The 22,767-nt window shown below is 39.5% G+C and overlaps 1 protein-coding gene across 6 annotated transcripts in view; it reads left to right on the forward strand.

Annotated features, from left to right (window-relative positions):
* DNAJC6 (DnaJ heat shock protein family (Hsp40) member C6) overlaps window positions 1–22,767 on the forward strand; it is a 140,180-nt gene that overhangs the window by 112,932 nt on the left and 4,481 nt on the right. For all 6 annotated transcript variants that reach the window (XM_055304958.1, XM_055304957.1, XM_055304962.1 and 3 more), the window contains 10 exons: window positions 463–580; window positions 2,082–2,161; window positions 3,215–3,408; window positions 3,520–3,600; window positions 5,874–6,314; window positions 7,892–8,026; window positions 10,290–10,358; window positions 12,497–12,616; window positions 19,589–19,852; window positions 21,998–22,140. In XM_055304958.1, coding sequence (XP_055160933.1) covers window positions 463–580; window positions 2,082–2,161; window positions 3,215–3,408; window positions 3,520–3,600; window positions 5,874–6,314; window positions 7,892–8,026; window positions 10,290–10,358; window positions 12,497–12,616; window positions 19,589–19,852; window positions 21,998–22,140 — 1,645 coding nt within the window. The remainder of the gene's footprint in view (window positions 1–462; window positions 581–2,081; window positions 2,162–3,214; window positions 3,409–3,519; window positions 3,601–5,873; window positions 6,315–7,891; window positions 8,027–10,289; window positions 10,359–12,496; window positions 12,617–19,588; window positions 19,853–21,997; window positions 22,141–22,767) is intronic.

Here is a 22,767-nt window from a genome sequence, read left to right on the forward strand (position 1 = left end):
GTGGATGGTAACATAAAATGAAGTTAGTTTGGAATAGATTGAATTTGGGGATTGGTATCCAAGATCCTCATAGACCATGGCATTGCAATTTCTATACTGATCTGAGTTGGCTATTTTTGTTCCCTCTGTCCCTGCTTTTACTATTAATTTAAGTTAGGAAATGACAAATACATCAGGGCTAGGTATATTTGAGGGTTATGAGATCTGCAAAGTAGGGATGGCAGTCAATTTATCTGGAAATCCAGATAGGATAGAGATAGAGAGGGCCTAGCATTAGACCAATACAATCCCACAACAGAACCAGTTTGCACCCATGGCTGTACTCCTGACTCTGCTCAGATAGAAATGGTTCTTGGGTCCAGGCTTGGGAAACAGGTCCTTGGCCAGAGCCACAGAGGATTATACCTATGTGATTATACAAGATTGGACTCTTTCAATGTATATTTGTGTCTCTGTTTAAAGAGAATATCGTGTCCAAGATGGAAAAATCTTTATTCCCTTGAGCATCACTGTGCAAGGAGACGTGGTTGTTTCCATGTATCACTTGAGGTCAACCATCGGGAGCCGGCTACAGGCTAAGGTATGGTTTCAGGAAGAATCGTGGCATAAATTCTTCTGAGCCTTTAATAAGACTATTTTATTTTATTTTATTATTTAAAGTAAGCTCTATGCCGAGTGTGGAGCTTGAACCCCAAGATCAAGATTCACGTGCTTTACCGGCTGATCTAGCCAGGCATCCCTTAGTATAAGGAATATTTTGGAGTCTTTTCTCTACATCACTTTGAGTTTGAATGATTTACAGTTTTAGTATTAGAAAGAGTCTTTAAAGATTACTTATGCCCATTTCCCTCATTTTATAGGCAGTGAGACTCAGGTTGTGATTTGTCTGGTTTTTGGCATGATAACTTTGCCAGAAGCTGACAGCCCTATAACTTCTAGCAAACCTTGCTCTTTAGAAGCCTGTGCCCTTTTTATAGTGTTCCATTTGGATCAATGTGAGAGGAGATATTTCTATTAAGGATGTGGGGTTAAGTAATTATATTTTTTCAATTTTTTTATTACAATAAGATTCACATAACATAAAATTCACTTTTAGTGTGTATAGTACAATTATGTTTAACATTTATAAAAGGTTTGCAGCACTACTATATAATTCCAGAACATCTTTGTCATCCCCAAAGGAACTCTATACTTATTAGTGGCCACTGCTCAATCCCCTCTTCCATCCTCTGAGCAAACACTAATCTACTTTCTGTTTCTATAGATTTGCCTATTTTCGACATTTCAAATAAATGGAATTATACAATACGTGGTCCTTTGTGACTGGCTTCTTTCACTTAGCAGAATGTTTCTGAAATTCATCCATGTTGTATCATGTATTAGTGCTTCATTCCTTTATATGGCCAATTAATATTCCATTATGGCTATATCACTTTTCATTAATCTCTTCATTAGTTGATGGACATTTGGGTCTTGCCTCTTTTTGGATATTATGATTAATTTTATAAGTAATTGTATTTTAATTCATCAAATATTTGCTAAATGCATGCTTTGTGCCAGTTATTGCCTTAGGAGTTTAGGACAAACAAGAATAAGACTGGGTTCCTGCCCTTAGGGAGCTCAGCCTAGCAGGAGAAATTCACCACATGTCCGAATATCCATGATCACAGTAGAGATAGGATGAGATGCTATAGTGGGAATGATTCATTTTAGCCAGTGGTGGCTACAGAAGGGTTACAGAGAGGATATGACCTTGTAAGGTGGCCCTTGAAGGTTGAGTTAATCAGGTTGGAAGCAGAGGCATCCTGGGTAGAAGGAATGGAATGAGCCAAAGTATGGCAGTGTGCAGCAACATGGGACATTAGGGGAAGAGGAAATGGCTTACCAAAGCAGGGCTCGTGGAAAAGAGTCTGGAAATGACTCTAAGCTATTTCTAAATGGGAAGGTTATTTAGTATTTATAGTAAACAAAGGCTCAAATGTCAAAACAGTTGAAGGTGCACAGCTCCCCAAAATACAATCTTTTGATCCAGTTCCCTTTTCACTGGCTGATTGTAATATGCTTCTCCAATGTATTTTTAGGTGACCAACACCCAGATATTCCAGCTTCAGTTTCATACTGGATTCATACCACTGGAAACCACAGTCTTAAAGTTCACCAAGTGAGTGCTGCATGGATGGAACACCCCTTTCAATACAAGCAGCTGTGAAATGCTTGTGCCCAAGGCTCATTGGCTCTTTGCTGCAGCATCCCCTGGAATCCTGTGCTACAAGACTGTTAAGAGTATAGCTTAGCAGCACAGAGAGCCTGGCTGCATTTGGAACTTGCAATTGGGTATAATTTGTCTTGAACAATAATGGATCAAAGACTTTAAACAGAAAGGTCTGAAGGATCATATGAGGGAACAAGACTGGATAAAGTGGAAACAAAGTATAAATACCATGACCCTTTGCATCTGTATATCCCTTTGTGTTTCTCAACAGGGATGGCAGTTTAATCTGTGGTATGATATGAGCAATGACCCTTAAGACAGGATGCCAGGCCATAGCACTGAAGCAGGGTAACCTTCTATCCCAGACGGTGAACCTTAGTTGCATTATTATGGTGTGGTCCAGGGAGCTCAGAGGGATGGCTGAAGCCAGGGCGATAGGATGAGGGTAGGGGTAGACATTCAGGAGCTCAGGGTGGCGGCTGGGGCCTATTTCATTAAGTTGACAATTGATTTGGCCTTGCCCATGCATACTGCGTGGATCTATCAGCCCTCCTTCTAGAATGCTTTATTTCTTTCCTTTTTTTTTTTTTTTAAAGATTTTATTTATTGATGAGAGAGACACACAGAGAGAGGCAGAGACATAGGCAGAGGGAGAAGCAGGCTCCTTGCAGGGAGCCCGATGTGAGACTCGATCCCAGGACCCCAGGATCACGCCCTGGGCCAAAGGGAGATGCTCAACTGCTTAGCCACCCAGGCGTCCCTAGAATGCTTTCATACACAGTAGTATCCAAATTCTTTGAGTGGGCATTATTCTCCTTTTTCTCTACATGAGGAAAACAGGTTCAGAACAGTAAAGTTTTTTAACTTAACTGGTTAATGATTGCTTTCTCCCTAGGAATGAGTCTCAGGGTTAACCTGAATCAACCTACAATGGTTTCTGTGCTGAACATCCTACTGATTTCATTGTTTTTACCAATCTTATTCTTTTAAATTCCCGTGTAGGCCTGAGTTGGATGCATGTGATGTACCAGAAAAATATCCTCAGCTATTTCAGGTGACTCTAGATGTAGAACTACAGACTCACGACAAAGTGATAGACTTAACCCCACCATGGGAACATTACTGCACAAAAGATGTCAATCCCAGCATTCTCTTCTCTTCTCACCAGGAGCATCAAGATACTCTGGTGTTAGGAGGTATGAGTCCCCCCTGCTGGTTTTGTTTTCAGGACAAAGCCTCTGTGTTAGTTATCACTTTGACTTATTTCCTATATTTTCATTGATGCCACGTGGCTTTTTGTCTTGCAGGACAGGCTCCAATAGACATCCCTCCAGACAACCCCAGGCATTTTGGGCAAGGTGGCTTCTTTTCCTCTCTCTGTTGGCAAGGTACTTCCAAGCACTTCTCTGAGTTACATGGTTAGATCCTTAAGTCATGTGGTTCTTCTATAAACATGGTTAGTTCTCAAAGCAGTCTCAAAGAGAACAACACTTACAAGTCATCCTTGTCCCTCCTTATTTCTTTCACACCCTCCGTGCTCATTCCTTTTACAAATCAGGCAATTTGAAATTACTTCCCTATTTCCAACTCCATGGGTGCTCTTAGACTAATGTAAAAAAAAACATTTTAAGCCAAATTCTACCTTTTGTCTCTGTGCTGTTTTGGATCCCATCTTTCCTGGATTTATGAATAAGCATGATATTTTCTAGGATTTCTCTTTATGATGCCAACACACGAATTAATAAAGGACTCTGTCTCCTGCCCTTGTGTACATATTCTGAAAATATAAAATCTGGCATTTCCCCTAGAGGGCTCTCACTACTAACAGGGCAGATCTAAGCTCCCTCTGGTGCAGAAAAGGGGAACACTTTGCCCATATGTCTCTTCTACGTGCTTTAACAGCCATGGCAGAAATTGGGCTCAATCATGATATCCTTTTCTGCCAAACCTGGGGTTGTTTTTAGAATATTTCCAATGTAAAATTTGAGACCGCTGCCATTAGTAGACTGGCATTGGCATTCTGTCCATACACATTTGCCTCCTTGCTGTAGAGTTTGCTGAGGTTAACTGCAAGATCCAATGCAGAATTGAATTGTAAGGACTTTCTCTAAGAAAGGGGTAGGAAAATAGCTTTGGCAATGCTCTGGTTAACATTCTTTTGATTGATCTTTCTCTGCTATGTGAACATAAGATGGTATTCCCATTGTCTATGAAGTTTTCCACGTTTGGTGAAAAAAAAAATTTCACAGAATTCCTTTGAATTAAAAGCCTTACTTTCAGAATTTCCTACTGAGAAATGAGACCAATAACAAAAAATTTGGAAAGCCCAGCAAAACCTAGACAGCAGGTAGACTTCCCAATTCCTCCCAGTAACAAGCTCCCCATATCTTACCTTCCTCACATAAAGGCTTTTAATAAAACTTCACTTTTCCCTCCACACTGACATTGTAGTAAGTAATTTAGAAATCATTCCTGTTAGGCTCTGAAATAGGTTTTAGCACAAATGCACAGCTTCTTATCTGAACCTCACAGAACCAGAAGTATTTAGGAATTGCAAAAGTTTTTGAATTTTAGAAAGATGATAGGGTACATAAATTGTATATTACTCAGCATCCCCCAGCAGCATCTCAGACAACTTGTAATGGAACATATTAATGTTTCTGTAGTGAAACATATGAAAAGAATAATACTGGGTGAGATAAATGAAGATTATAAATACTTTCACATCCGTTCTGGTTAGATTTTTCCATCAGCTGAATTTCTTCCAAACTTAGTGAAACCTTCCCCTTTTCATAACTTTTTGTATTTCAGAATTAGGGATTAGGGATGTGGGTCTGTACTTGATTTGAAATGGGGGTATACTTGACATTAAATAACAAAATTCCCTTGTAGGATCTGTCTTAAGGAGGGCCTGGTAAGTCCCTCACCAGCCTCTCCATTCCTTCCCCAGAACAGGCTTCTTCCCTGCTGCCCATCTTATGCTGAAATGGTCTCCTTTCAGGTTGGTATAAGGACCATCCTGGATGGAGCCTCTTGTCAGTTCACTTGTTAGGTGTGTGGTTTGCTTCCACTCCAGATTGTGTGAGGAAGGACTTGCTTTTGGCTGCAGGCCTGAAAAAGAAAAGACAGTGAGCGGAATTGGCAAAGGATTAGGAAATAACACGGTTGTTTTTTTTCCTCCACAAAGTGCCTAACATAGCACCTGGAAGATAATAATCATAATCATAAACACTCAAGTGCTACTTAATATTTATCTGATACTTTCTGTATGTCATTTCATGTAATTTTTACAGCAGCTAGCTGAGTTAGGTTTATTTGTTACCCCATTCTGCTGAGAAGGAAACCAAGACACAGAGGAGAAGTAAAGGAATTTTCTCAATGTCACAGAACCAGTTAGGTAGTAGAGCTGGGATTCAAACCCAGGCTGTCTGGCTCCATAGTTCGTCCTCTTCCCCATTATGCTATATTGCCCCTCAGATGCTCAACAAAGGGCAATTGGACGCAATGTGAAATATGGCAAGTTTTCTATTAATAAGGATCTGAAGGCAGCATTTGCTCAGGGCTGCTCCTTCCCTCTTTCTGGAGTTACATACTAATTCTAACTCACAGAAATCAGTAATGCTGTGGCCAGTAACCAACCCTTTATCTTTGCCTTCCTTAGATCAGAAATCAGAAAAATCATTCTGTGAAGAGGATCATGCTGCCCTAGTGAATCCAGAAAGTGAGCAGTCGGATGATGAACTTCTGACCCTTTCCAGTCCACATGGCAGTGCCATTTGTGACAAACAACAGGGAGCTAAAAAGCCCAGCAAAAAGCAGCAGGAGCCAGCTGCGCCTCCACCCCCACCACCTGAGGATGTGGACCTTCTGGGCCTTGAAGGGTCTGCAGTAAGTAAGAACTTCTCTCCGCCAGTGGCTCCTCCCACCAATTCTGAACTGCTGAGTGACCTGTTTGGGGGTGGAGCCGCAGCTGGGCCTGCCCAGGCTGGCCAGTCAGCGGTGGAAGACATGTTTCATCCAAGTGGACCTGCGTCTGCCCAGTCAACACCACGCCGATCTGCCACCTCCACCTCTGCATCTCCGACCCTAAGAGTGGGAGAAGGTGATTTTTTCCGTGTTGCACTGTACCTCTCAGTTTTGAATTGTAAATTTTGGGCCAAGCAGGCACAACTGAACTTTCCTAGTAAGCTAGACTTTTCTGGTCTCCTTGAAAGTCTCTTAGAGGTCTCTATCTTCAGTTAAACTGAGAACCCGAGAGGAAATAGAAATGTTGTCTGTTTTGATAGGACAATGTAAGAGTCAATATTTGAGCTCTTCATCTTTTCTTTGTTTTTTTCTCCTCAAAGCTTCAATCCCTGAGCTGCTTCAGTTACGTTTGCTTGGAGATGTAGATTGATGAATTATTACTAATCATAATAGCTAATATTCAAGGAGTACTTACTGTTTGCCTAACATGAAATTTAACACTGAACATGGATTCAGTTATTACAAAAACCTGGTAATTAGGTGCTCTTATTGTCCCTATTTTTATAGTTAAGGAAACGGAGGCATAGGGCCAAATTAGTGACATACATTTATACAGCTAGTAAGTGCTGGGGCCAGGGTCCAGAACTGGGCCATTTCACTTGAGAGCTCTCTCTTTAGTTTTCCTGTAATGTTTTCCTGGAATTGTAATTTTCTGAATACACTTTGATTATGCAGAGAAGTACTTGCTTACCTCAAGATACATTTAAGGGACATATGCTAGCAGCACAGTTGACTATAGTAAAGCTAGTGTTGGAGCTACGAGGGATCTTTGAGACAGTAGTTAAATCTGTATCTCAGGATGTAGATAATGACATTGAGGCTAAATGTATTGATTGTATTGATTGACTTGGCTTTCTGGAACCTCCATTTCATGGAATGGTTCTATGGAATAAAGATAATACTATTATCTGACAGGGAGAGACTGAGAATCAGTTGAAGTATTTTTTTTATGAAAGGCAACAGAAGCCCTAAGAAATGACACAATATTAGTTTTACTGTACTGTTGCTGGAGACCTCAGCTGCTCGCTTTGTTCTAGTCTTCTTAGTACATCCATAGACTTTTCCTCACTTCACTAAATCTGCATCTGGTTTCTAGCAAGTTATCGAGGGGTGGTGTTTTGAGAAAGCATTTGAGGTACATGGCAACATTCATTTTCTCCTCTTTCTAACTTTAAAGTGAACCAGAGACCACTAAAAACACAAAACGAAGCAAAACCTGATCAGTGAGGTTTTCTACTGTTCACTTTGATAGCGGAGCTACCCCGCCTAGTATTTGTCCACTAATGTATTCAATAGGAGCACAGTTTATTCATTGAGCATCTCTTTTGGTCCAAGTATGGTTTTGCTAGTCATTTATAGAGGGCCCAAGAGGTGCTCATTTATAGTGTTTACAGATCATCTAGTGGATAAATCTACAGTCCTCCTTTGTCCACAGAGATAGGATTATTCTGTGCAGTCAAATCCTTAGGTTCTATCATTGGCCTGGGGGATGTTTTAAGAATGGGATGGGCTATGGGGAAGCTCAGGAGGCAGGCTTCATCCCCATTTTTCAAGTATTTGGTCTAATGCCTGCCTATAGTGACAACTCTTCAATATTTACTTAATGAATGAACTCACAGGACAAAGAGACACGTTTTTCCTTTGGTTGCCTAGGTGCCACCTTTGACCCATTTGGAGCCCCTTCTAAACCATCAGGTCAAGACTTGCTGGGCTCTTTTCTGACCACATCCAGTGCTTCCAGTGACCCCTTTCTTCAGCCTACAAGAAGTCCTTCACCTACAGTGCATGGTAAGAACGTATTTTAGTTAATTAATTTTTAAAAGATATTATTTATTTATTTTAGAGAGAGAGAGTGTGTGAACAGGGAGAGGGGCAGAGGGGGGAGAAAATCTGAAGGAGACTCTGTGCTGAGGGCAGAGCCCCATGTGGGGCTCGATCTCATGACTGCAAGATCATAGCCTGAGCTGAAACCAACAATTGGACACTTAACCAACTGAGCCACCCAGGTGCCCCAGTAAGAATGTATTTTATATTGTGTTCAGTGGAACATAATTTTCCACAAGACACTAATAGGTCCTCATATATAAAAGCATCCTGTAGGTGTTTTGTTTTGTTTGGGAAAAGCTACATAATGCATCTCCCTTTTGGAAATCAAAAATTACAGTAACATATTAAAAGCTCTGGTTGAGCACAGGAAATGTGGCTAGTCTGATTTGAAATGCTCTCTAGATATTAAATATATGCCAAATTTCAAAACTTAATACAAAAAAGATTATAAAATATCTCATTAGAATATTTATATTGATCCCTTAAGGTAATACTGCATAGGATTAAATAAAATATATTAAAATTAATAAAATATATTTAATAAATTAAATAAAAAATATTTAATAAAATTAAATAAAATATATTAATTAATTCCACCAGTGCTTTTTTTTTTGCCTTATTTGATGTGACCACTAGAAAATTAAAATTACATATGAGGACCACTTTATATTTCTATGTTAGAGACTTAGGTTATATGAAAAGAATAGTAATTATCCATTTGTTAAGTACAAAAGGGTATCATTTAGGTAACACTGATTAAAACTGGAGCTTTGTAGTGGAGAACAAATGATTTCAAGCTAGAGAATTATAGCTTATTCTCACTGTTGAAGTCTGCTGAACATTACTGGCCTCAGTCTTCAGGGTGAGGTATTGTTGAAGGCACCCTGAGGTCACCAGGTGAATGCAGTCTAGTCATCATCAGGTTGACTTCAGGTTGACTTTGCAAATGCAAACAAAGGATAGTTGTACAACATTGGCCAAATTCTGAAAATGAGAACTCATTCAAAGAAAAACTTTTATGGGTGATTTCCAATTGGTCTTAAATGTCAAACTATTTAAAGTGGGGTCTTAGGAAAACATACAAGAAATTCACCTCTCACCTTGAGTAGTGGCCACTGAAGAGAATCTCCTGTTTGGAAGTTAATTATTTTGGGAAGAAAGATGCAGGGATAGGGGTTAAAGCTGTCGTTTCTGCTCACTCAGCATGGAAGCCAGAGTCATCAAAATGGCCTATGTGGCCCATGTGCTCTCATGCACTCCAATGCTGTGACCTCATATCCTCTCCCTCTTCCTCTCTCCATTCTAGCCATACTGGTCTCTTGCTGTTGTACTGGCTGTCTTCTCTTCCCCAGGCATTGGCATGACTAACTCCTTCACCTCCTTTGATCTTTGCTCCCCTGGCACCTTCTCAGTGAGGTCTCCAACTGCTTCACTTCATATTATAACTCATCTTCATGCCCTTACTCTAGATTTTTCTTTCCATTGTATTTATCAACTCAATAATTTATTTATGTGTTATGTATTCAGCAAAAGTTTACTCTACCAATATGTATTCTTCTAATATATCTGATTCTCTATAGCTGAACATTTCTTTCAAATTCTACATTTGGAATTTTGAGAGGCAGTCAGAATGATCTCTTCAAATGGCAGTTAGTTTCGAGTGATAGTGAACTATGACACCAGCATGGTAAATGATGTATATAGTTAGTGCTCAATACATGTTCTGCTTGCCTCATCATTCTTCGTTCAGTCACAGCAGAGGATAAAACAAAATTTCAGTTCTAAGCTGATCATGGCTCTCATACACTTATTAATACCAACTAAAGGCAAATGGAGTTTAAGTTTCTTTTTACCTTTTCTTATTGGCTACTGACTTTGTGCTACATGTAGAGGTAGGACACACAAAAATAAAATTTTTCATGTCTTCAAGGAACTAATTCAAAGTGTGGATGGAAGTAAAATATGGGTAAGCCAATATTCCTTCTGGAAGACAAACAGACAGTATATGGGTTTTACCCACTGTAATGTAAATAACCATAGATGAAGGCACGAAAATATCAGTTTTGCAGAATGTTGGGAGAGCTTAGAAGGGGAGATGAATCACTTGGGACCCACTTGGTACAGGTCATGCAGGCTTCATGGAAGGGACAGTGTTTTTCTGTGTGAACTCAAGAAAGTAGGTTCTCAGTTACTTTGTTATGATTCTTTTTCTTCCCATTTGCAGCTTCTAGTACACCTGCTGTGAACATTCAGCCAGATGTTTCAGGAGGTTGGGATTGGCATACCAAACCAGGTAAAAGTCAACTGGTTATTATTTTTTTAAATAAATTAATTTTTATTGGTGTTCAATTTACCAACATACAGAATAACACCCAGTGCTCATCCCATCAAGTGTCCCCCTCAGTGCCCATCACCCATTCACCCCCACCCCCCGCCCTCCTCCCCTTCCACCACCCCTAGTTCGTTTCCCAGAGTTAGGAGTCTTTATGTTCTGTCTCCCTTTCTGATATTTCCCACACATTTCTTCTCCCTTCCCTTATATTCCCTTTCACTATTATTCATATTCCCCAAATGAATGAGAACATACACTGTTTGTCCTTCTCCGATTGAGTTACTTCACTCAGCATAATACCCTCCAGTTCCATCCATATTGAAGCAAATGGTGGGTATTTGTCGTTTCTAATGGCTGAGTAATATTCCATTGTATACATAAACCACATCTTCTTTATCCATTCATCTTTCGATGGACACCGAGGCTCCTTCCACAGTTTGGCTACTGTGGACATGGCTGCTAGAAACATCGGGGTGCAGGTGTCCCGGCGTTTCATTGCATCTGAATCTTTGGGGTAAATCCCTAACAGTGCAATTGCTGGGTCGTAGGGCAGGTCTATTTTTAACTCTTTGAGGAACCTCCACACAGTTTTCCAGAGTTCACATTCCTACCAACAGTGTAAGAGTGTTCCCTTTTCTCCACATCCTCTCCAACATTTGTTGTTTCCTGCCTTGTTAATTTTCCCCATTCTCACTGGTGTGAGGTGGTATCTCATTGTGGTTTTGATTTGTATTTCCCTGATGGCAAGTGATGCAGAGCATTTTCTCATGTGCATGTTGGCCATGTCTATGTCTTCCTCTGTGAGATTTCTCTTCATGTCTTTTGCCCATTTCATGATTGGATTGTTTGTTTCTTTGCTTCAACTGGTTATTTTTGTGCACATTTAGCCAATTGCTAAAGCATAATCCTTCACCCAAGCTATCATGAGTACCTGCAGAGTATTATAGCCCACCTAGGTAATTTCCTAAAGACTCACCTTCTGGTGGAGCTTTTCATATTGTCTTTGATGACATGGTAGTAGTGTGTTTTATTATACATTATTTAACTATTCACAGTTTCATTTGCTGCATGTCTGTTTTCACAATAGAATTAGATACATCTGGGTATGTAGCTGACTCAACCACTTAGAAACATGCAGATTTTTTTTATAAGCCTGACCCTCCATTTTTCAATCTGTAAAAAATAATCTTGTCTCACACAGTTGTATAAGTGAAACAGCTTATATGAAGTTTTCTGGCATAGAGTAGGTACTGAATAATCTGCATAGTCTTTCTTAACAAGGGATTTGTTCTAGGGCTGAATTTGTCTGTAATAAATAAATTCTCTTTGTCATGGCTAACATGATAGTTCTTTTTTTTTTTTTTTAATTTTTTATTTATTTATGATAGTCAGAGAGAGAGAGAGAGAGAGAGAGAGAGAGAGAGAGGCAGAGACACAGGCAGAGGGAGAAGCAGGCTCCATGCACCAGGAGCCTGATGTGGGATTCGATCCCGGGTCTCCAGGATCGGGCCCTGGGCCAAAGGCAGGCGCCAAACCGCTGCGCCACCCAGGGATCCCCTAACATGATAGTTCTTGAGAGCCATCTTGTATGACTGCATTTCCAGTACGGCGCAAGTTAGCACACACGCTCATACATATATGCACACGTGAGCATGCGTACATACACACATTATATGCTTATCACAGCAACTTTTTGAAGCAGTTACTATTACCTTGTTTAACCAATTAAAAATATTGAAGCTCAGAAAAATCAAGCAACATGTCAAGTTACTCAGGAAATGGCAGAGCCAGAATTCAGATCCAGTCCTGACTTCAAATCTCATTGGAAAGAATGAAGTCAGGTGATATGAGAGGTAAACACTGGACATAATAGTTCACAGGGATGGCCAGGAAATGACATATGCCTTCTCTGTTCCATGTTCCTTCTCCAGCCCACTATTGCTTAAGTCAGGGAAATATGGTCTAGTAACTTCTAACATATTTGCAGACCCTATCCTAATTTGTTATTGGAGGCAAGATGAGCAGTAGCTCTGGATTTCTGAATTTCAGAATTCATCCTTGGACAACTAACTCATTTTCAATGATTTTATCCTTTTCAGGAGGTTTTGGTGTAGGAAGCAAGTCAGCTGCCACAAGCCCAACAGGATCCTCACATGGCACACCCACCCATCAGAACAAACCGCAGACTCTGGATCCTTTTGCTGACCTTGGGACACTAGGTATGAACTCAGCAGGTTAAGATATAAGTAGCACTTATTTTGGCTACAAAGCCTTACATCTAATCTCTGGTATTATAATAAGCTGGTATTGTTACGTGGGAAAATACATACTAAAATAGTATATTCTTAAGCAATACTCTAAAATTTGAGATTGGCTTTAAAAAAAGAAAACAGGCTTCAAACACTGAGTTGGAATTAACCCCTAATAAACCGTTTCTCCAATGCATTATTTTGGATTAGTAACATAAGTATAGTCAGAACCTTCAGGAGCACCTAATAACAGAGTTTAGCAAAGGTAAGGAACATGTAGGGAAATGCTGAGAAATTATGCTAGTCAAGATAGATTTGTGCCATATGGAGCCCGCTGTGTGCTGGCCTTCCTGTGATGGCACCCCTGAGATCCTCACGTCAACATCCCTCTTCTCTCCACTGATTACAGTGCTCTTTGGTCAGTTTGTAAAATTCCATACAGAAAAAAGAGTCTGTATATTATTTTCAAAATGCCTTTCATCATATGTTAATCACTGTTGTAGGATAAGTATTCCATGAGCAAGTCATTTTGGAAGCACTAAGTTTAGTGAACATTGATTATTGCAAAAACTTCTATGCATAACCGTTCATTGTGATGTTCCCCAAAGGATGTAGTTTGCAGGGTTCTCAAATTATGTCACCAAGGAACCTTTTTTTCAAGGAACAGTTTGTTGGACTGGCATGTCATAAACTTTTTTTTTTTTTTCCTTTCTCCTTCCTCCTCTGGGCAGTGTGGAGTTAAATAAGGATAGGGTGTTCCTGACATGAAGCTTGGAATTGGCCATGCTGATAGTTTAGGTTCTCAAGAGAACCCTTCTGAGGCTTTAGAGCCAAATCATCTATAGAGAATGAGAGCATGACTCCATTATTGCCAGTAATTGTGTCAGAATCTTTTTTTTTTTTTTTATAAATTAATTTTTATTGGTGTTCAATTTACCAACATACAGAATAACACCCAGTGCTCATCCCGTCAAGTGTCCCCCTCCGTGCCCGTCACCCATTCACCCCCACCCCCCGCCCTCCTCCCCTTCCACCACCCCTAGTTCGTTTCCCAGAGTTAGGAGTCTTTATGTTCTGTGTCCCTTTCTGATATCTCAATTGTGTCAGAATCTTGACCTTCCATCATACACTCTTTAGAATTTTTTTAAGAATTCTCAAAATGATTTTCTTTCCTTTCTTTTCCTTCTTAGTATAAGCTTCAAATTTTAAAATCATAACATCAGGTGAAATTCTGCTTCAAATAAAATCTTACTCACTGTTCATTTTTTGTCCATTCCACAACTATTTGCTAAGTGCCTTCTGTGTATTAACATTGTGTTAGTAAAAACCAAACAAACAAAACAAAACAAAATTCCTGCCTTCCTGAAGCCTATATTCTAGAAGGGGAAAGAAATAGTAAATGAACAAATGTATGATAATAGTATCAGTTAATAAAAAAAATAGCAATGTTATTTTAAGTGCTCTACCTATATCATTTTATTTAATCTCCTCAATAATCTTTTGAAATAGGGACTGGTATCCTCATTTTGCAGACGAGGAAACTGGGGCACAGAGGATTAAGTCACACACCCGAGTCACATGGTTTCACACCCTGAAGCTCCGGAGCTCACACTTACAAGCCCCATCTTAAGTGCTATGGGAAAAAAAAAGCAGAGAGAGTGTGAGTGATGGATGGCCTGGGGTGTTATTTTAGGTATTAGGTGGTTAGGAAAGACCTCTCTAAAGAGGTGATCTTTATAGAAAGTTCTTTTTAAAAATCCAGCATCATATCCTGCATTTAGTTGTCATGTCCTTTTAGACACCTGTAATCTGGAATCATTCCTTTATATATATATTTTTTCCTTTTATGACATTGATCCTTGAAGGATATAGACTAGTTGAGAAAGTCTCAGTCTGGGTTTGATGTTAACTTTGATCACTGGCTTTAGGGGCTGTCTGCCAGGTTTCTTCATTACAAAGTTACCATTTTTTCTCTTTGTAATTGATAAATAATCTGGAGATAATTTGAGACTATCCTATCTGAGAATATCCGATTCTCCATCTGATTTAGCTACTGGTTTTAGCAGTCATTAATAATTCTTGCCTGGAGCAGTTATTACTATGATGATGACAAAATTGTGATTTTTCTAAATCTGCCCTTTTTATTTTTTGCATGTATTAATTGGCATTCACTTTTTTTTAAAATTTATTTATTTATGATAGTCACAGAGAGAGAGAGAGAGAGAGAGAGAGAGAGGCAGAGACATAGGTAGAGAGAGAAGCAGGCTCCATGCACCGGGAACCCGATATGGGATTCGATCCCGGGTCTCCAGGATCGCGCCCTGAGCCAAAGGCAGGCGCCAAACCGCTGCGCCACCCAGGGATCCCTGCATTTTTTTTTTTTTAAAAAAGAATCTCTTTTTCTTTCTGTCTCTCATCAGAATGGACTAATGTATTCTTTTTTGATTCGCTATTGTCATTACTTTCTGTAATGTTCACATCTCAGATTTGGTTTGGTTTGTGAAAGTTCTTTTTTTTCTTCTATGTCCTTTCCACTTGTGTTCATCAGTTTTTGAGATCCTTCTTTCTTTATGGCACAACGAAATGTTCTACACTTGTTTTGAAATGTCTGTTCCCCAATCCTAAAATCAGTCATTCTCCAAGAAATCTTTATCCATTTTTGTAAAGAATGGCATTTGGAAACCAAGGTCTGTGTGCTAAGGGTGTTCACTGATACTGGAGTGGGTGTCACTGCTCTGCCTTTCAGGAGACATAGAGGGGAGATGAGCAGGTATAACTATATATAAAATCCCATCCAGTCACAGGGATTTTCTGTGCTTTGCCCTGTTCCACATGTGTGTCTTCCATTGCCCTGGATCTCAACAGCATTAACTGTCATACAAGAATAATTTCAGAATAGCTACACCCATATCACTACAACAACAAACCTGCTGGGTAGGAGTTCTTTGTCAGTTTTGAAAGATAGTAATTCTTACAACTGCTGGGAAAACTGGCTTCCTACATTTCTTCATTTTTCAGGTCACATAACTTAGGAAAGTGAAGTGACTTTCCTCAAGCCTTATACACTGAACCAGGTGTATAAGCAAAGGGAAGAAGAATTTTTGACACCTTGGCAATTGCTTTGAGGATTAAAATTAAACTTCTAAATTACACATCTGCAATTCAGAAAAGACAAAAGACAGTGTTCTTCTCCTAAAGGTATTTTCACATTCAACAATTCTGATATGAACACCAATGCCTTACTTAGTTCCTCCCATAGACAGTCTGATCTAATTGGTCTGGCTGTGGCCTGAGTATAGGGAGTTTTAAAAGCTCCCTAGGTGATTGTAAAGCACGATCAAGCCTGATAACCACTGCTTTAGCTTTTAATGAGGATAGCAGTGGCTTCTGGGTTTAGCTGCTACTTTGCATTTTTGTCAGTTCCCTGTTTCAGTAGCATTAAAAATTAAATTTCTGAACATGGTAGAGAATATTCTGGAAGAGTAGGCATCAGAAAGTCCTGCAATGTTGATGAGCCCCTTGTGAGCAGGATCAGCATTTGCCTTTTCACCATTATGTCTGCAGCCTAGCATATGAAAGATGCTCAATAGTGTTTTATAAATGAATGAATAAGGCTGGCTAATGGTTTATCTATCTTATTAATTCTTTCAAAGAACCAACTCCTGGTTTTGTAATGAATGAATAAATGACAGTGTATTGGGAATATGGAAGCTTTTATTTTATTTTTGTTTTATTTTATTTAGTTGTTAGGCTTTTCCCTATTTATTGAATTTAATATATATATTCCAAAGACAATATCTATCTATCTATCTATATATTCAGAAGACAATAGTAAGGAGCCTCACACTGTAAAATGAAATCCCAGTGCAGAATGAATACCCCGCCTAAGGTGTATGTTGATGTGCTGTTGGCAGTTGGGCCCAGAGGCTCATGAAAGAGGCTTCGTGCTCTGAGTTACATATTGACAAGGGGCAATGCCAAGCCTCAGACCTTCCATCATTACCTTTTCCTATTAACAAGTATTTATTGAGCCTTTATCATGTACTGGTGTATACTGGTCATATGAACTTGCATTGTATTATAATATATAATGTCTCTTAATTCACTTAATTCAGGGTTTGTGAAATATTTTCATATAGCCTTTGCGTCTTTATCGTATACCTGTGATATAGATGTGGTTCTGGTTTTACAAATGAGGAAACTGAAGCTCAATGAGTTGAAGTTTTTCACTGAGCTTCAGAAGAGGTAGGATTCTCTATAGATCATATTCTCAGTGCTGCATTTCCAGCGCCCAGCAGAGTAAATGGGACACAGATGCCCTGTAAATACTGTTGAATAAACGGATGGATGGATGAATAAACGTGTGCATGAATGGGTGATAAAGCTGAGACTCAAAGTCAGATTGACTCCAATTCCCAATGTCCATAATACAGCATTCCCAGTGGGGAAGGCAGAAGGAGTCCTAGATGAGAATAAGGGAAAGATTTATAGAAAGAAGAAACAGTAAGGGATAAATTGTGTCAGGCTCAGAGATTTGGGGAGGAATTCAGGATTATGGGTGCAAAAAATGAGCATGACATTTGGAGGTAGGATGCCTATAGTTAAGTCCCAGCACCACTAACTAGCTGTGCCATAATGGGCACATGTGGAAACTTCTCAGAGTTTTGGATTTCCTCATTTTTAAGGTGGGGTCAGCATGAAAAAAATGCTCAACATCACTTGGTATCAGGGAAATATAAATCAAAACCACAATGAGATACCACCTCACAGCAGTCAGAATAGCTAAAATTGACAACTCAGGAAAACAGATGTTAGTGGGGATGTGGAGGAAGGGGAGCCTTCTTACATTGTTGGTGGGAGTGCAAACTAGTGCAGCCACTCTGAAAGACAGTATGGAAGTTTCTCAAGAAGTTAAAAGTAGGGCAGCCTGTGTGGCTCAGTGGTTTAGTGCTGCCTTCGGCCCAGGGTATGATCCTGGAGACCCAGGATCGAGTCCCACGTTGGGCTCTCTAAATGGAGCCTGCTATTCCCTCTACCTGTGTCTCTGCCTTCTCTCTCTCTCTGTGTCTCTCATGAATAAATAAATAAAATCTTAAAAAAAAAAGTTAAAAATAGAGCTACCCTACAACCCAGTGATTCACTACTAGGTATTTATCCAAAGGATACAAACAGTGATTTGAAGGGCCACATGCATCCAATGTTTATTGCAGCAATGTCCACAATAACTAAACTATGGAGAGAACCCAGATGTCCATAGACAGATAAATGGATAAAGAAGATGTGGTGTATATATATATATATATATATATATATATATATATATATAATAGAATATTACTCAGCCATCAAAAGGAATGAAATCTTCCCATTTACAATGACATCGATGGAACCTAGAGAGTATTATTATGTTAACTGAAAAAAGTCAGTCAAGAAAGACAAATATCATATGATTTCATTCATATGTGGAATTTAAGAAACAAATCAGATGAACATAGGGGAAGGGAAGGAAAAATAAGATGAAAGCAAAGAGGGAGACAAACCATAGGAGACTCTTAACTATACGAAATAAACTGAGGATTGCTGGATGGGTGGGGAACCTGGGTGATGGGCATTAAGACACATTTGATGTAATGAGCACTGAGTGTTATATGCAACTGATGAATCACTAAATTTTACCTATGAAACTAATAATATACTACATGTTAATGAAATTCAATTTAAAATAAAAATATATGTACATACATACATACACTACTTATGGATTAAAAACATAAAAATAATACAGTGGGGTCATAGTACTACCTACCTCCTTAAGAGTGTTGTATAGACTGAAGACAGTAATATACACAAACATATTTTGTACATAAATATTAGTTATTTTATTATCACTCTTACTTTGGATTTGGTGCATGGAAGGCTTCCTCGAGATCACTACATTCCAGTTTCTCATTTTACTTCCTTAAACTAAGCCACAACTGGCTTTTGTATTTTGGAAAGAGCCCAGCATGTATGGAGTGAATACTTAAAAGTTTGGAGATGGTGGAATCAGAATTCTACTTAAATTCCCAGCACAGGGATCCCTGGGTGGCGCAGAGGTTTAGCGCCTGCCTTTGGCCCAGGGCGGGATCCTGGAGACCCGGGATCGAATCCCATGTTGGGCTCCCGGTGCATGGAGCCTGCCTCTCCCTCTGCCTATGTCTCTGCCTCTCTCTCTCTCTCTCTCTCTCTCTCTCTCTCTGTATGACTATCATAAATAAATAAAAATTAAAAAAAATTCCCAACACAAAGTAATAATCATTTTTTTAAAGCTTGAGTAAGATAATTTGCCCGGTTCAAAGTTGTGTTTACTTTCCTGCAATGAAATGCAAGAAGTGTGAAATTGAAACCTACTTCTGAAATTTCAAAATATCTTTGTTTACTCTTGGGCACTAATCACGTTTGTACTTACAACAAACAATGATTAATCTTGATCATTGACGTTTAAGTCATACCTTAATGAGTGAGCATATTTGTTTTATTCTCTATTCTTGTCTTTTGGTAATTTTTCTTCCAGTGAAAAAATAGAATGTGCTTAGAAGGTAGGAAGGAGGGGAGATGGCACAGAGGGAAAAGCCAGGGCTCTTCAGGCTTGGAGTCAAAGACTTGGATTCAAATCCCAGTTCTGCCACTTGTTTGCTCTGAGTCTTGGAGTAGATCACTTAACTGCTCTGAACTGCAGTTTGCTTATCTGAAGAAAATGATGGGGCTATTAATACATACCTCAAAATGTCAATGTGGAGATTAAAGGAAATATATGCCTGTAATTTCTCTATTAGGAAGGTTCATTGTGCTATTAGTCAAGGTAATTTCCGCTCAAGCCACTGAAAACAGTAACTTGGGACACAGGAATTAGAGGCTACTCAAAATAGCAGTCCTACCCTCTCTCTATTTGTGTTTCTGTAGGTAGTTCTTCATTTGCCAGCAAACCCACCACACCAACTGGATTGGGTGGAGGATTTCCACCTCTCAGCTCACCGCAGAAAGCGTCTCCCCAGCCCATGGGTGGAGGGTGGCAGCAGGGAGGCGGCTACAGCTGGCAGCAGACACCATCTAAGCCACAGGCTGGCATCCCCCACTCCTCTCCTCAGAACCGGCCCAACTACAACGTGAGCTTCTCAGCCATGCCTGGGGGGCAGAATGAACGTGGGAAAGGATCAACTAATTTGGGTAAGGATGATGGTGTGTAGCCTGACCAGAGGGTAGCCTGTATTGTCATACTACCTGTATGTGTGTACATCTGAAGAAGGAGACTGAAAACAATTCCAGTGTTTTCTGAATCAGTCTTATAGTTGTAGAGGCACACCATGATCCCTACTTCCCACTCTGTGCCTGAAGCACCTGGGTTTACCATGCTCATAACACTTTAATCATCTTGTGACTACTAGTTCACTTGTCTGTCTCCATACTGAGACCAGATGGAGAGCAGGGACTGTGGCATATTATCATTAGCACCTAGCTTAGTGCTTGGCATGTAGTAGGCATTAAGTGAATACCGAATCAATGTGAATGGAGGGGTGGCTGGTTCTTGGAAGCTGTTATTCCTTTGGAAGAAGGAGTAGAAGAGACAGGTTGGGAACTTTGCAAGCACTGGTCATATTTGAATCCTGATTAGAGGAGTGTGTACATCCTGGACATTTGGTCTTGCTTATGCTCTGGGGTTTTCTATAATGGTTTTTATCCTCTCGTCTGAGGAGAAAGTTAAAAGAACACAAACAAAATGGGCCAACAGCTAAGGCTGTAGATAGGACTCTTTCTTTTTTTGAATGAGATTCTTGATAACAAGTAAAAAATAATGTATTTTGCCTAGTAGGGATGGTTAAATTTGAATTTATTAAATGGGCTGTTATAATGTATTACATTTCAATTGATTTGCTCGTACTCAAGAACTAAATGTATACGGACATGGTGAGGAAACAGGCCTTTCGATGGACCAAGGAAAAGGAAATTCTACTTTTTCTAGTAACTGTAGCTCTGCCACTTATTCTAAGCAGTTTCATGTATTATTTCATATAATCTTCAAAACCAAACCCATGTCGTAGACAGAAAAATCTATGACAGAAATAAATAGTAATTTCTTAAGTTTGTACAGCTTGTTAGTGACAAAAGTAAGATTAAAACCCAGACAATGTGGCTTCAGAACCCTTTCTCATAACTGTCACATTCTCATAACTGTCACACCCCTTCACATAACTGTCTTCTCAAGACAACAACATAATGGATTTTTTTTTTTTTTGCATATATAACATCATGTTTGTTCTTTGGTTAGCAGTGGATATTGCCTGGACAATTCCATACAGTCTTGTAGCTTCTCTTCCATTTTTATTTTGAGTAGGGTCTTTAGTCAGCAGATATTTATGGACCAGTAAGAAACATTGGGGATTACAACAGTGAACAAGACAGACAAAATCCCTCATCTCAGAGTACTTAAATTTTAGTGTGTGCATGTGTAAGAGTGTGTGTTCGGAACGTCTTATAGTAGAGAGATGGCAAATGGGTTTCAATTCACATGCCACCTTTGGTGGATGAGTACTGACAGTGTGGATTTCTGTGTGTTGGTTCTATTCTGTTTTAATTTAATAAACATGTAAGTAGTAAGGCACTATTCAAAACACTTTAAAATGTTAATGTACCAATTCTCACAAGAACCCTATGAGGTAAGTAGTATTGTTAACACAGATGAGAAAATAGAGGCATGCAGATGATTAAGTGACTTGGCCCAAGGTCACACTGCCAATAAGTGGCAGAGCTGTAACTTAAGACTGGAGAATCCAGCTCCAGAGACTTTGCTCTTTGCCACCATGCTAGGCTGCTTCTTTAAACACTAAGAAAGATTGTGAGGCTACAGCCAGACTTGGTGAATAAGAGCACTGTAAGGGACTAAACTGTCAGCTGGGTGTGGGCAGGAAAGCAGTGGCATCTGTGCAAGTACCAAAACCCAGGTGTTATTCCCATCACTGATACTAACTAGTTGTCTGACTGGGGTGAGTGGGGTGGGAGGCATAATGAGTATCCTCAGCTGTAAAAAGGTGACACAATGGGAAAGGTGTTATAGAGTTGGATGTAGTCTAACAATCTGGCCTGGAGTTCTAGCTTTGCCACGGATATGGTTTATGATTCTGGGCAAATCTCTTAGGTTCTCTAGACTTCATTTTCCTCATCTGTTAAATGGGCATGACAGTCTCATACCCTATTCATTGGTTAATATAAGGACTAAGAGGATTAATGCATGTGAAAGCACCTAAGTGCTATGAGGTGATATGATTTTATGTTTTAGAGTAAAAATTATAATGATTTTCAAAAACTGTATTGCAGAAGGGAAACAAAAAGCAGCTGACTTTGAAGACCTACTTTCTGGTCAAGGTTTCAATGCACACAAAGACAAAAAGGGGCCTCGAACAATAGCTGAGATGAGAAAGGAGGAAATGGCTAAGGAAATGGATCCTGAGAAATTAAAGGTGAGTGAGCCCCCGCCCCAGTGTGATTATTCTGTGTGACAAAGTCATGTGACAGGGTCATGGGTATGGAGTATCAGTGTTCCTGTTTCCTGGCTTCCTCACTGCTTCCCTCCACTTTCAACCAAAGCAGTTCTACTTTTATCTGTTTTGATTCTAGAAGTCTAGGTAAGATTAGATTTGGGGAAAAAGAATATTTCCCCAATGAAAAGAAATTGTAAACCAGATACTCCAGTTTAGCTTGGAAACAAAAGAATGGTTATGTGGATGAATTGTGTGAGGTAGTGAAGGAAGGGTTTGTAAAAGATCAAGAGAATTGGAATGTTTCTCACAGATGGAGAGATTGAATTCCTACGTGACAAAATTCTAAATATGCTGACCCACTAGAACAAACTGGGAGATGGGGCTCTGATCTTGTTACTGCATTAAAAGATCTCCAAAACCAGGATTAGCACAGCCAGTCCATCTTACACATTTTAAAGAAATGTAACATATTTCCAGACAGATTTGAACATTTGTTAAAAATATATAGATTCTTAGAAACTCTTTTGAGTACTCTTTGAGGATCCTTTGTTTGTATGTGCCTTTTATTTCATGTAACACCACAGGGGTTTCATATACCTTCCACAA

This window comes from Nyctereutes procyonoides, unplaced genomic scaffold (genome assembly GCF_905146905.1).
Source record: "Nyctereutes procyonoides isolate TBG_1078 unplaced genomic scaffold, NYPRO_anot_genome, whole genome shotgun sequence".
Classification (NCBI taxonomy): domain Eukaryota; kingdom Metazoa; phylum Chordata; class Mammalia; order Carnivora; family Canidae; genus Nyctereutes; species Nyctereutes procyonoides.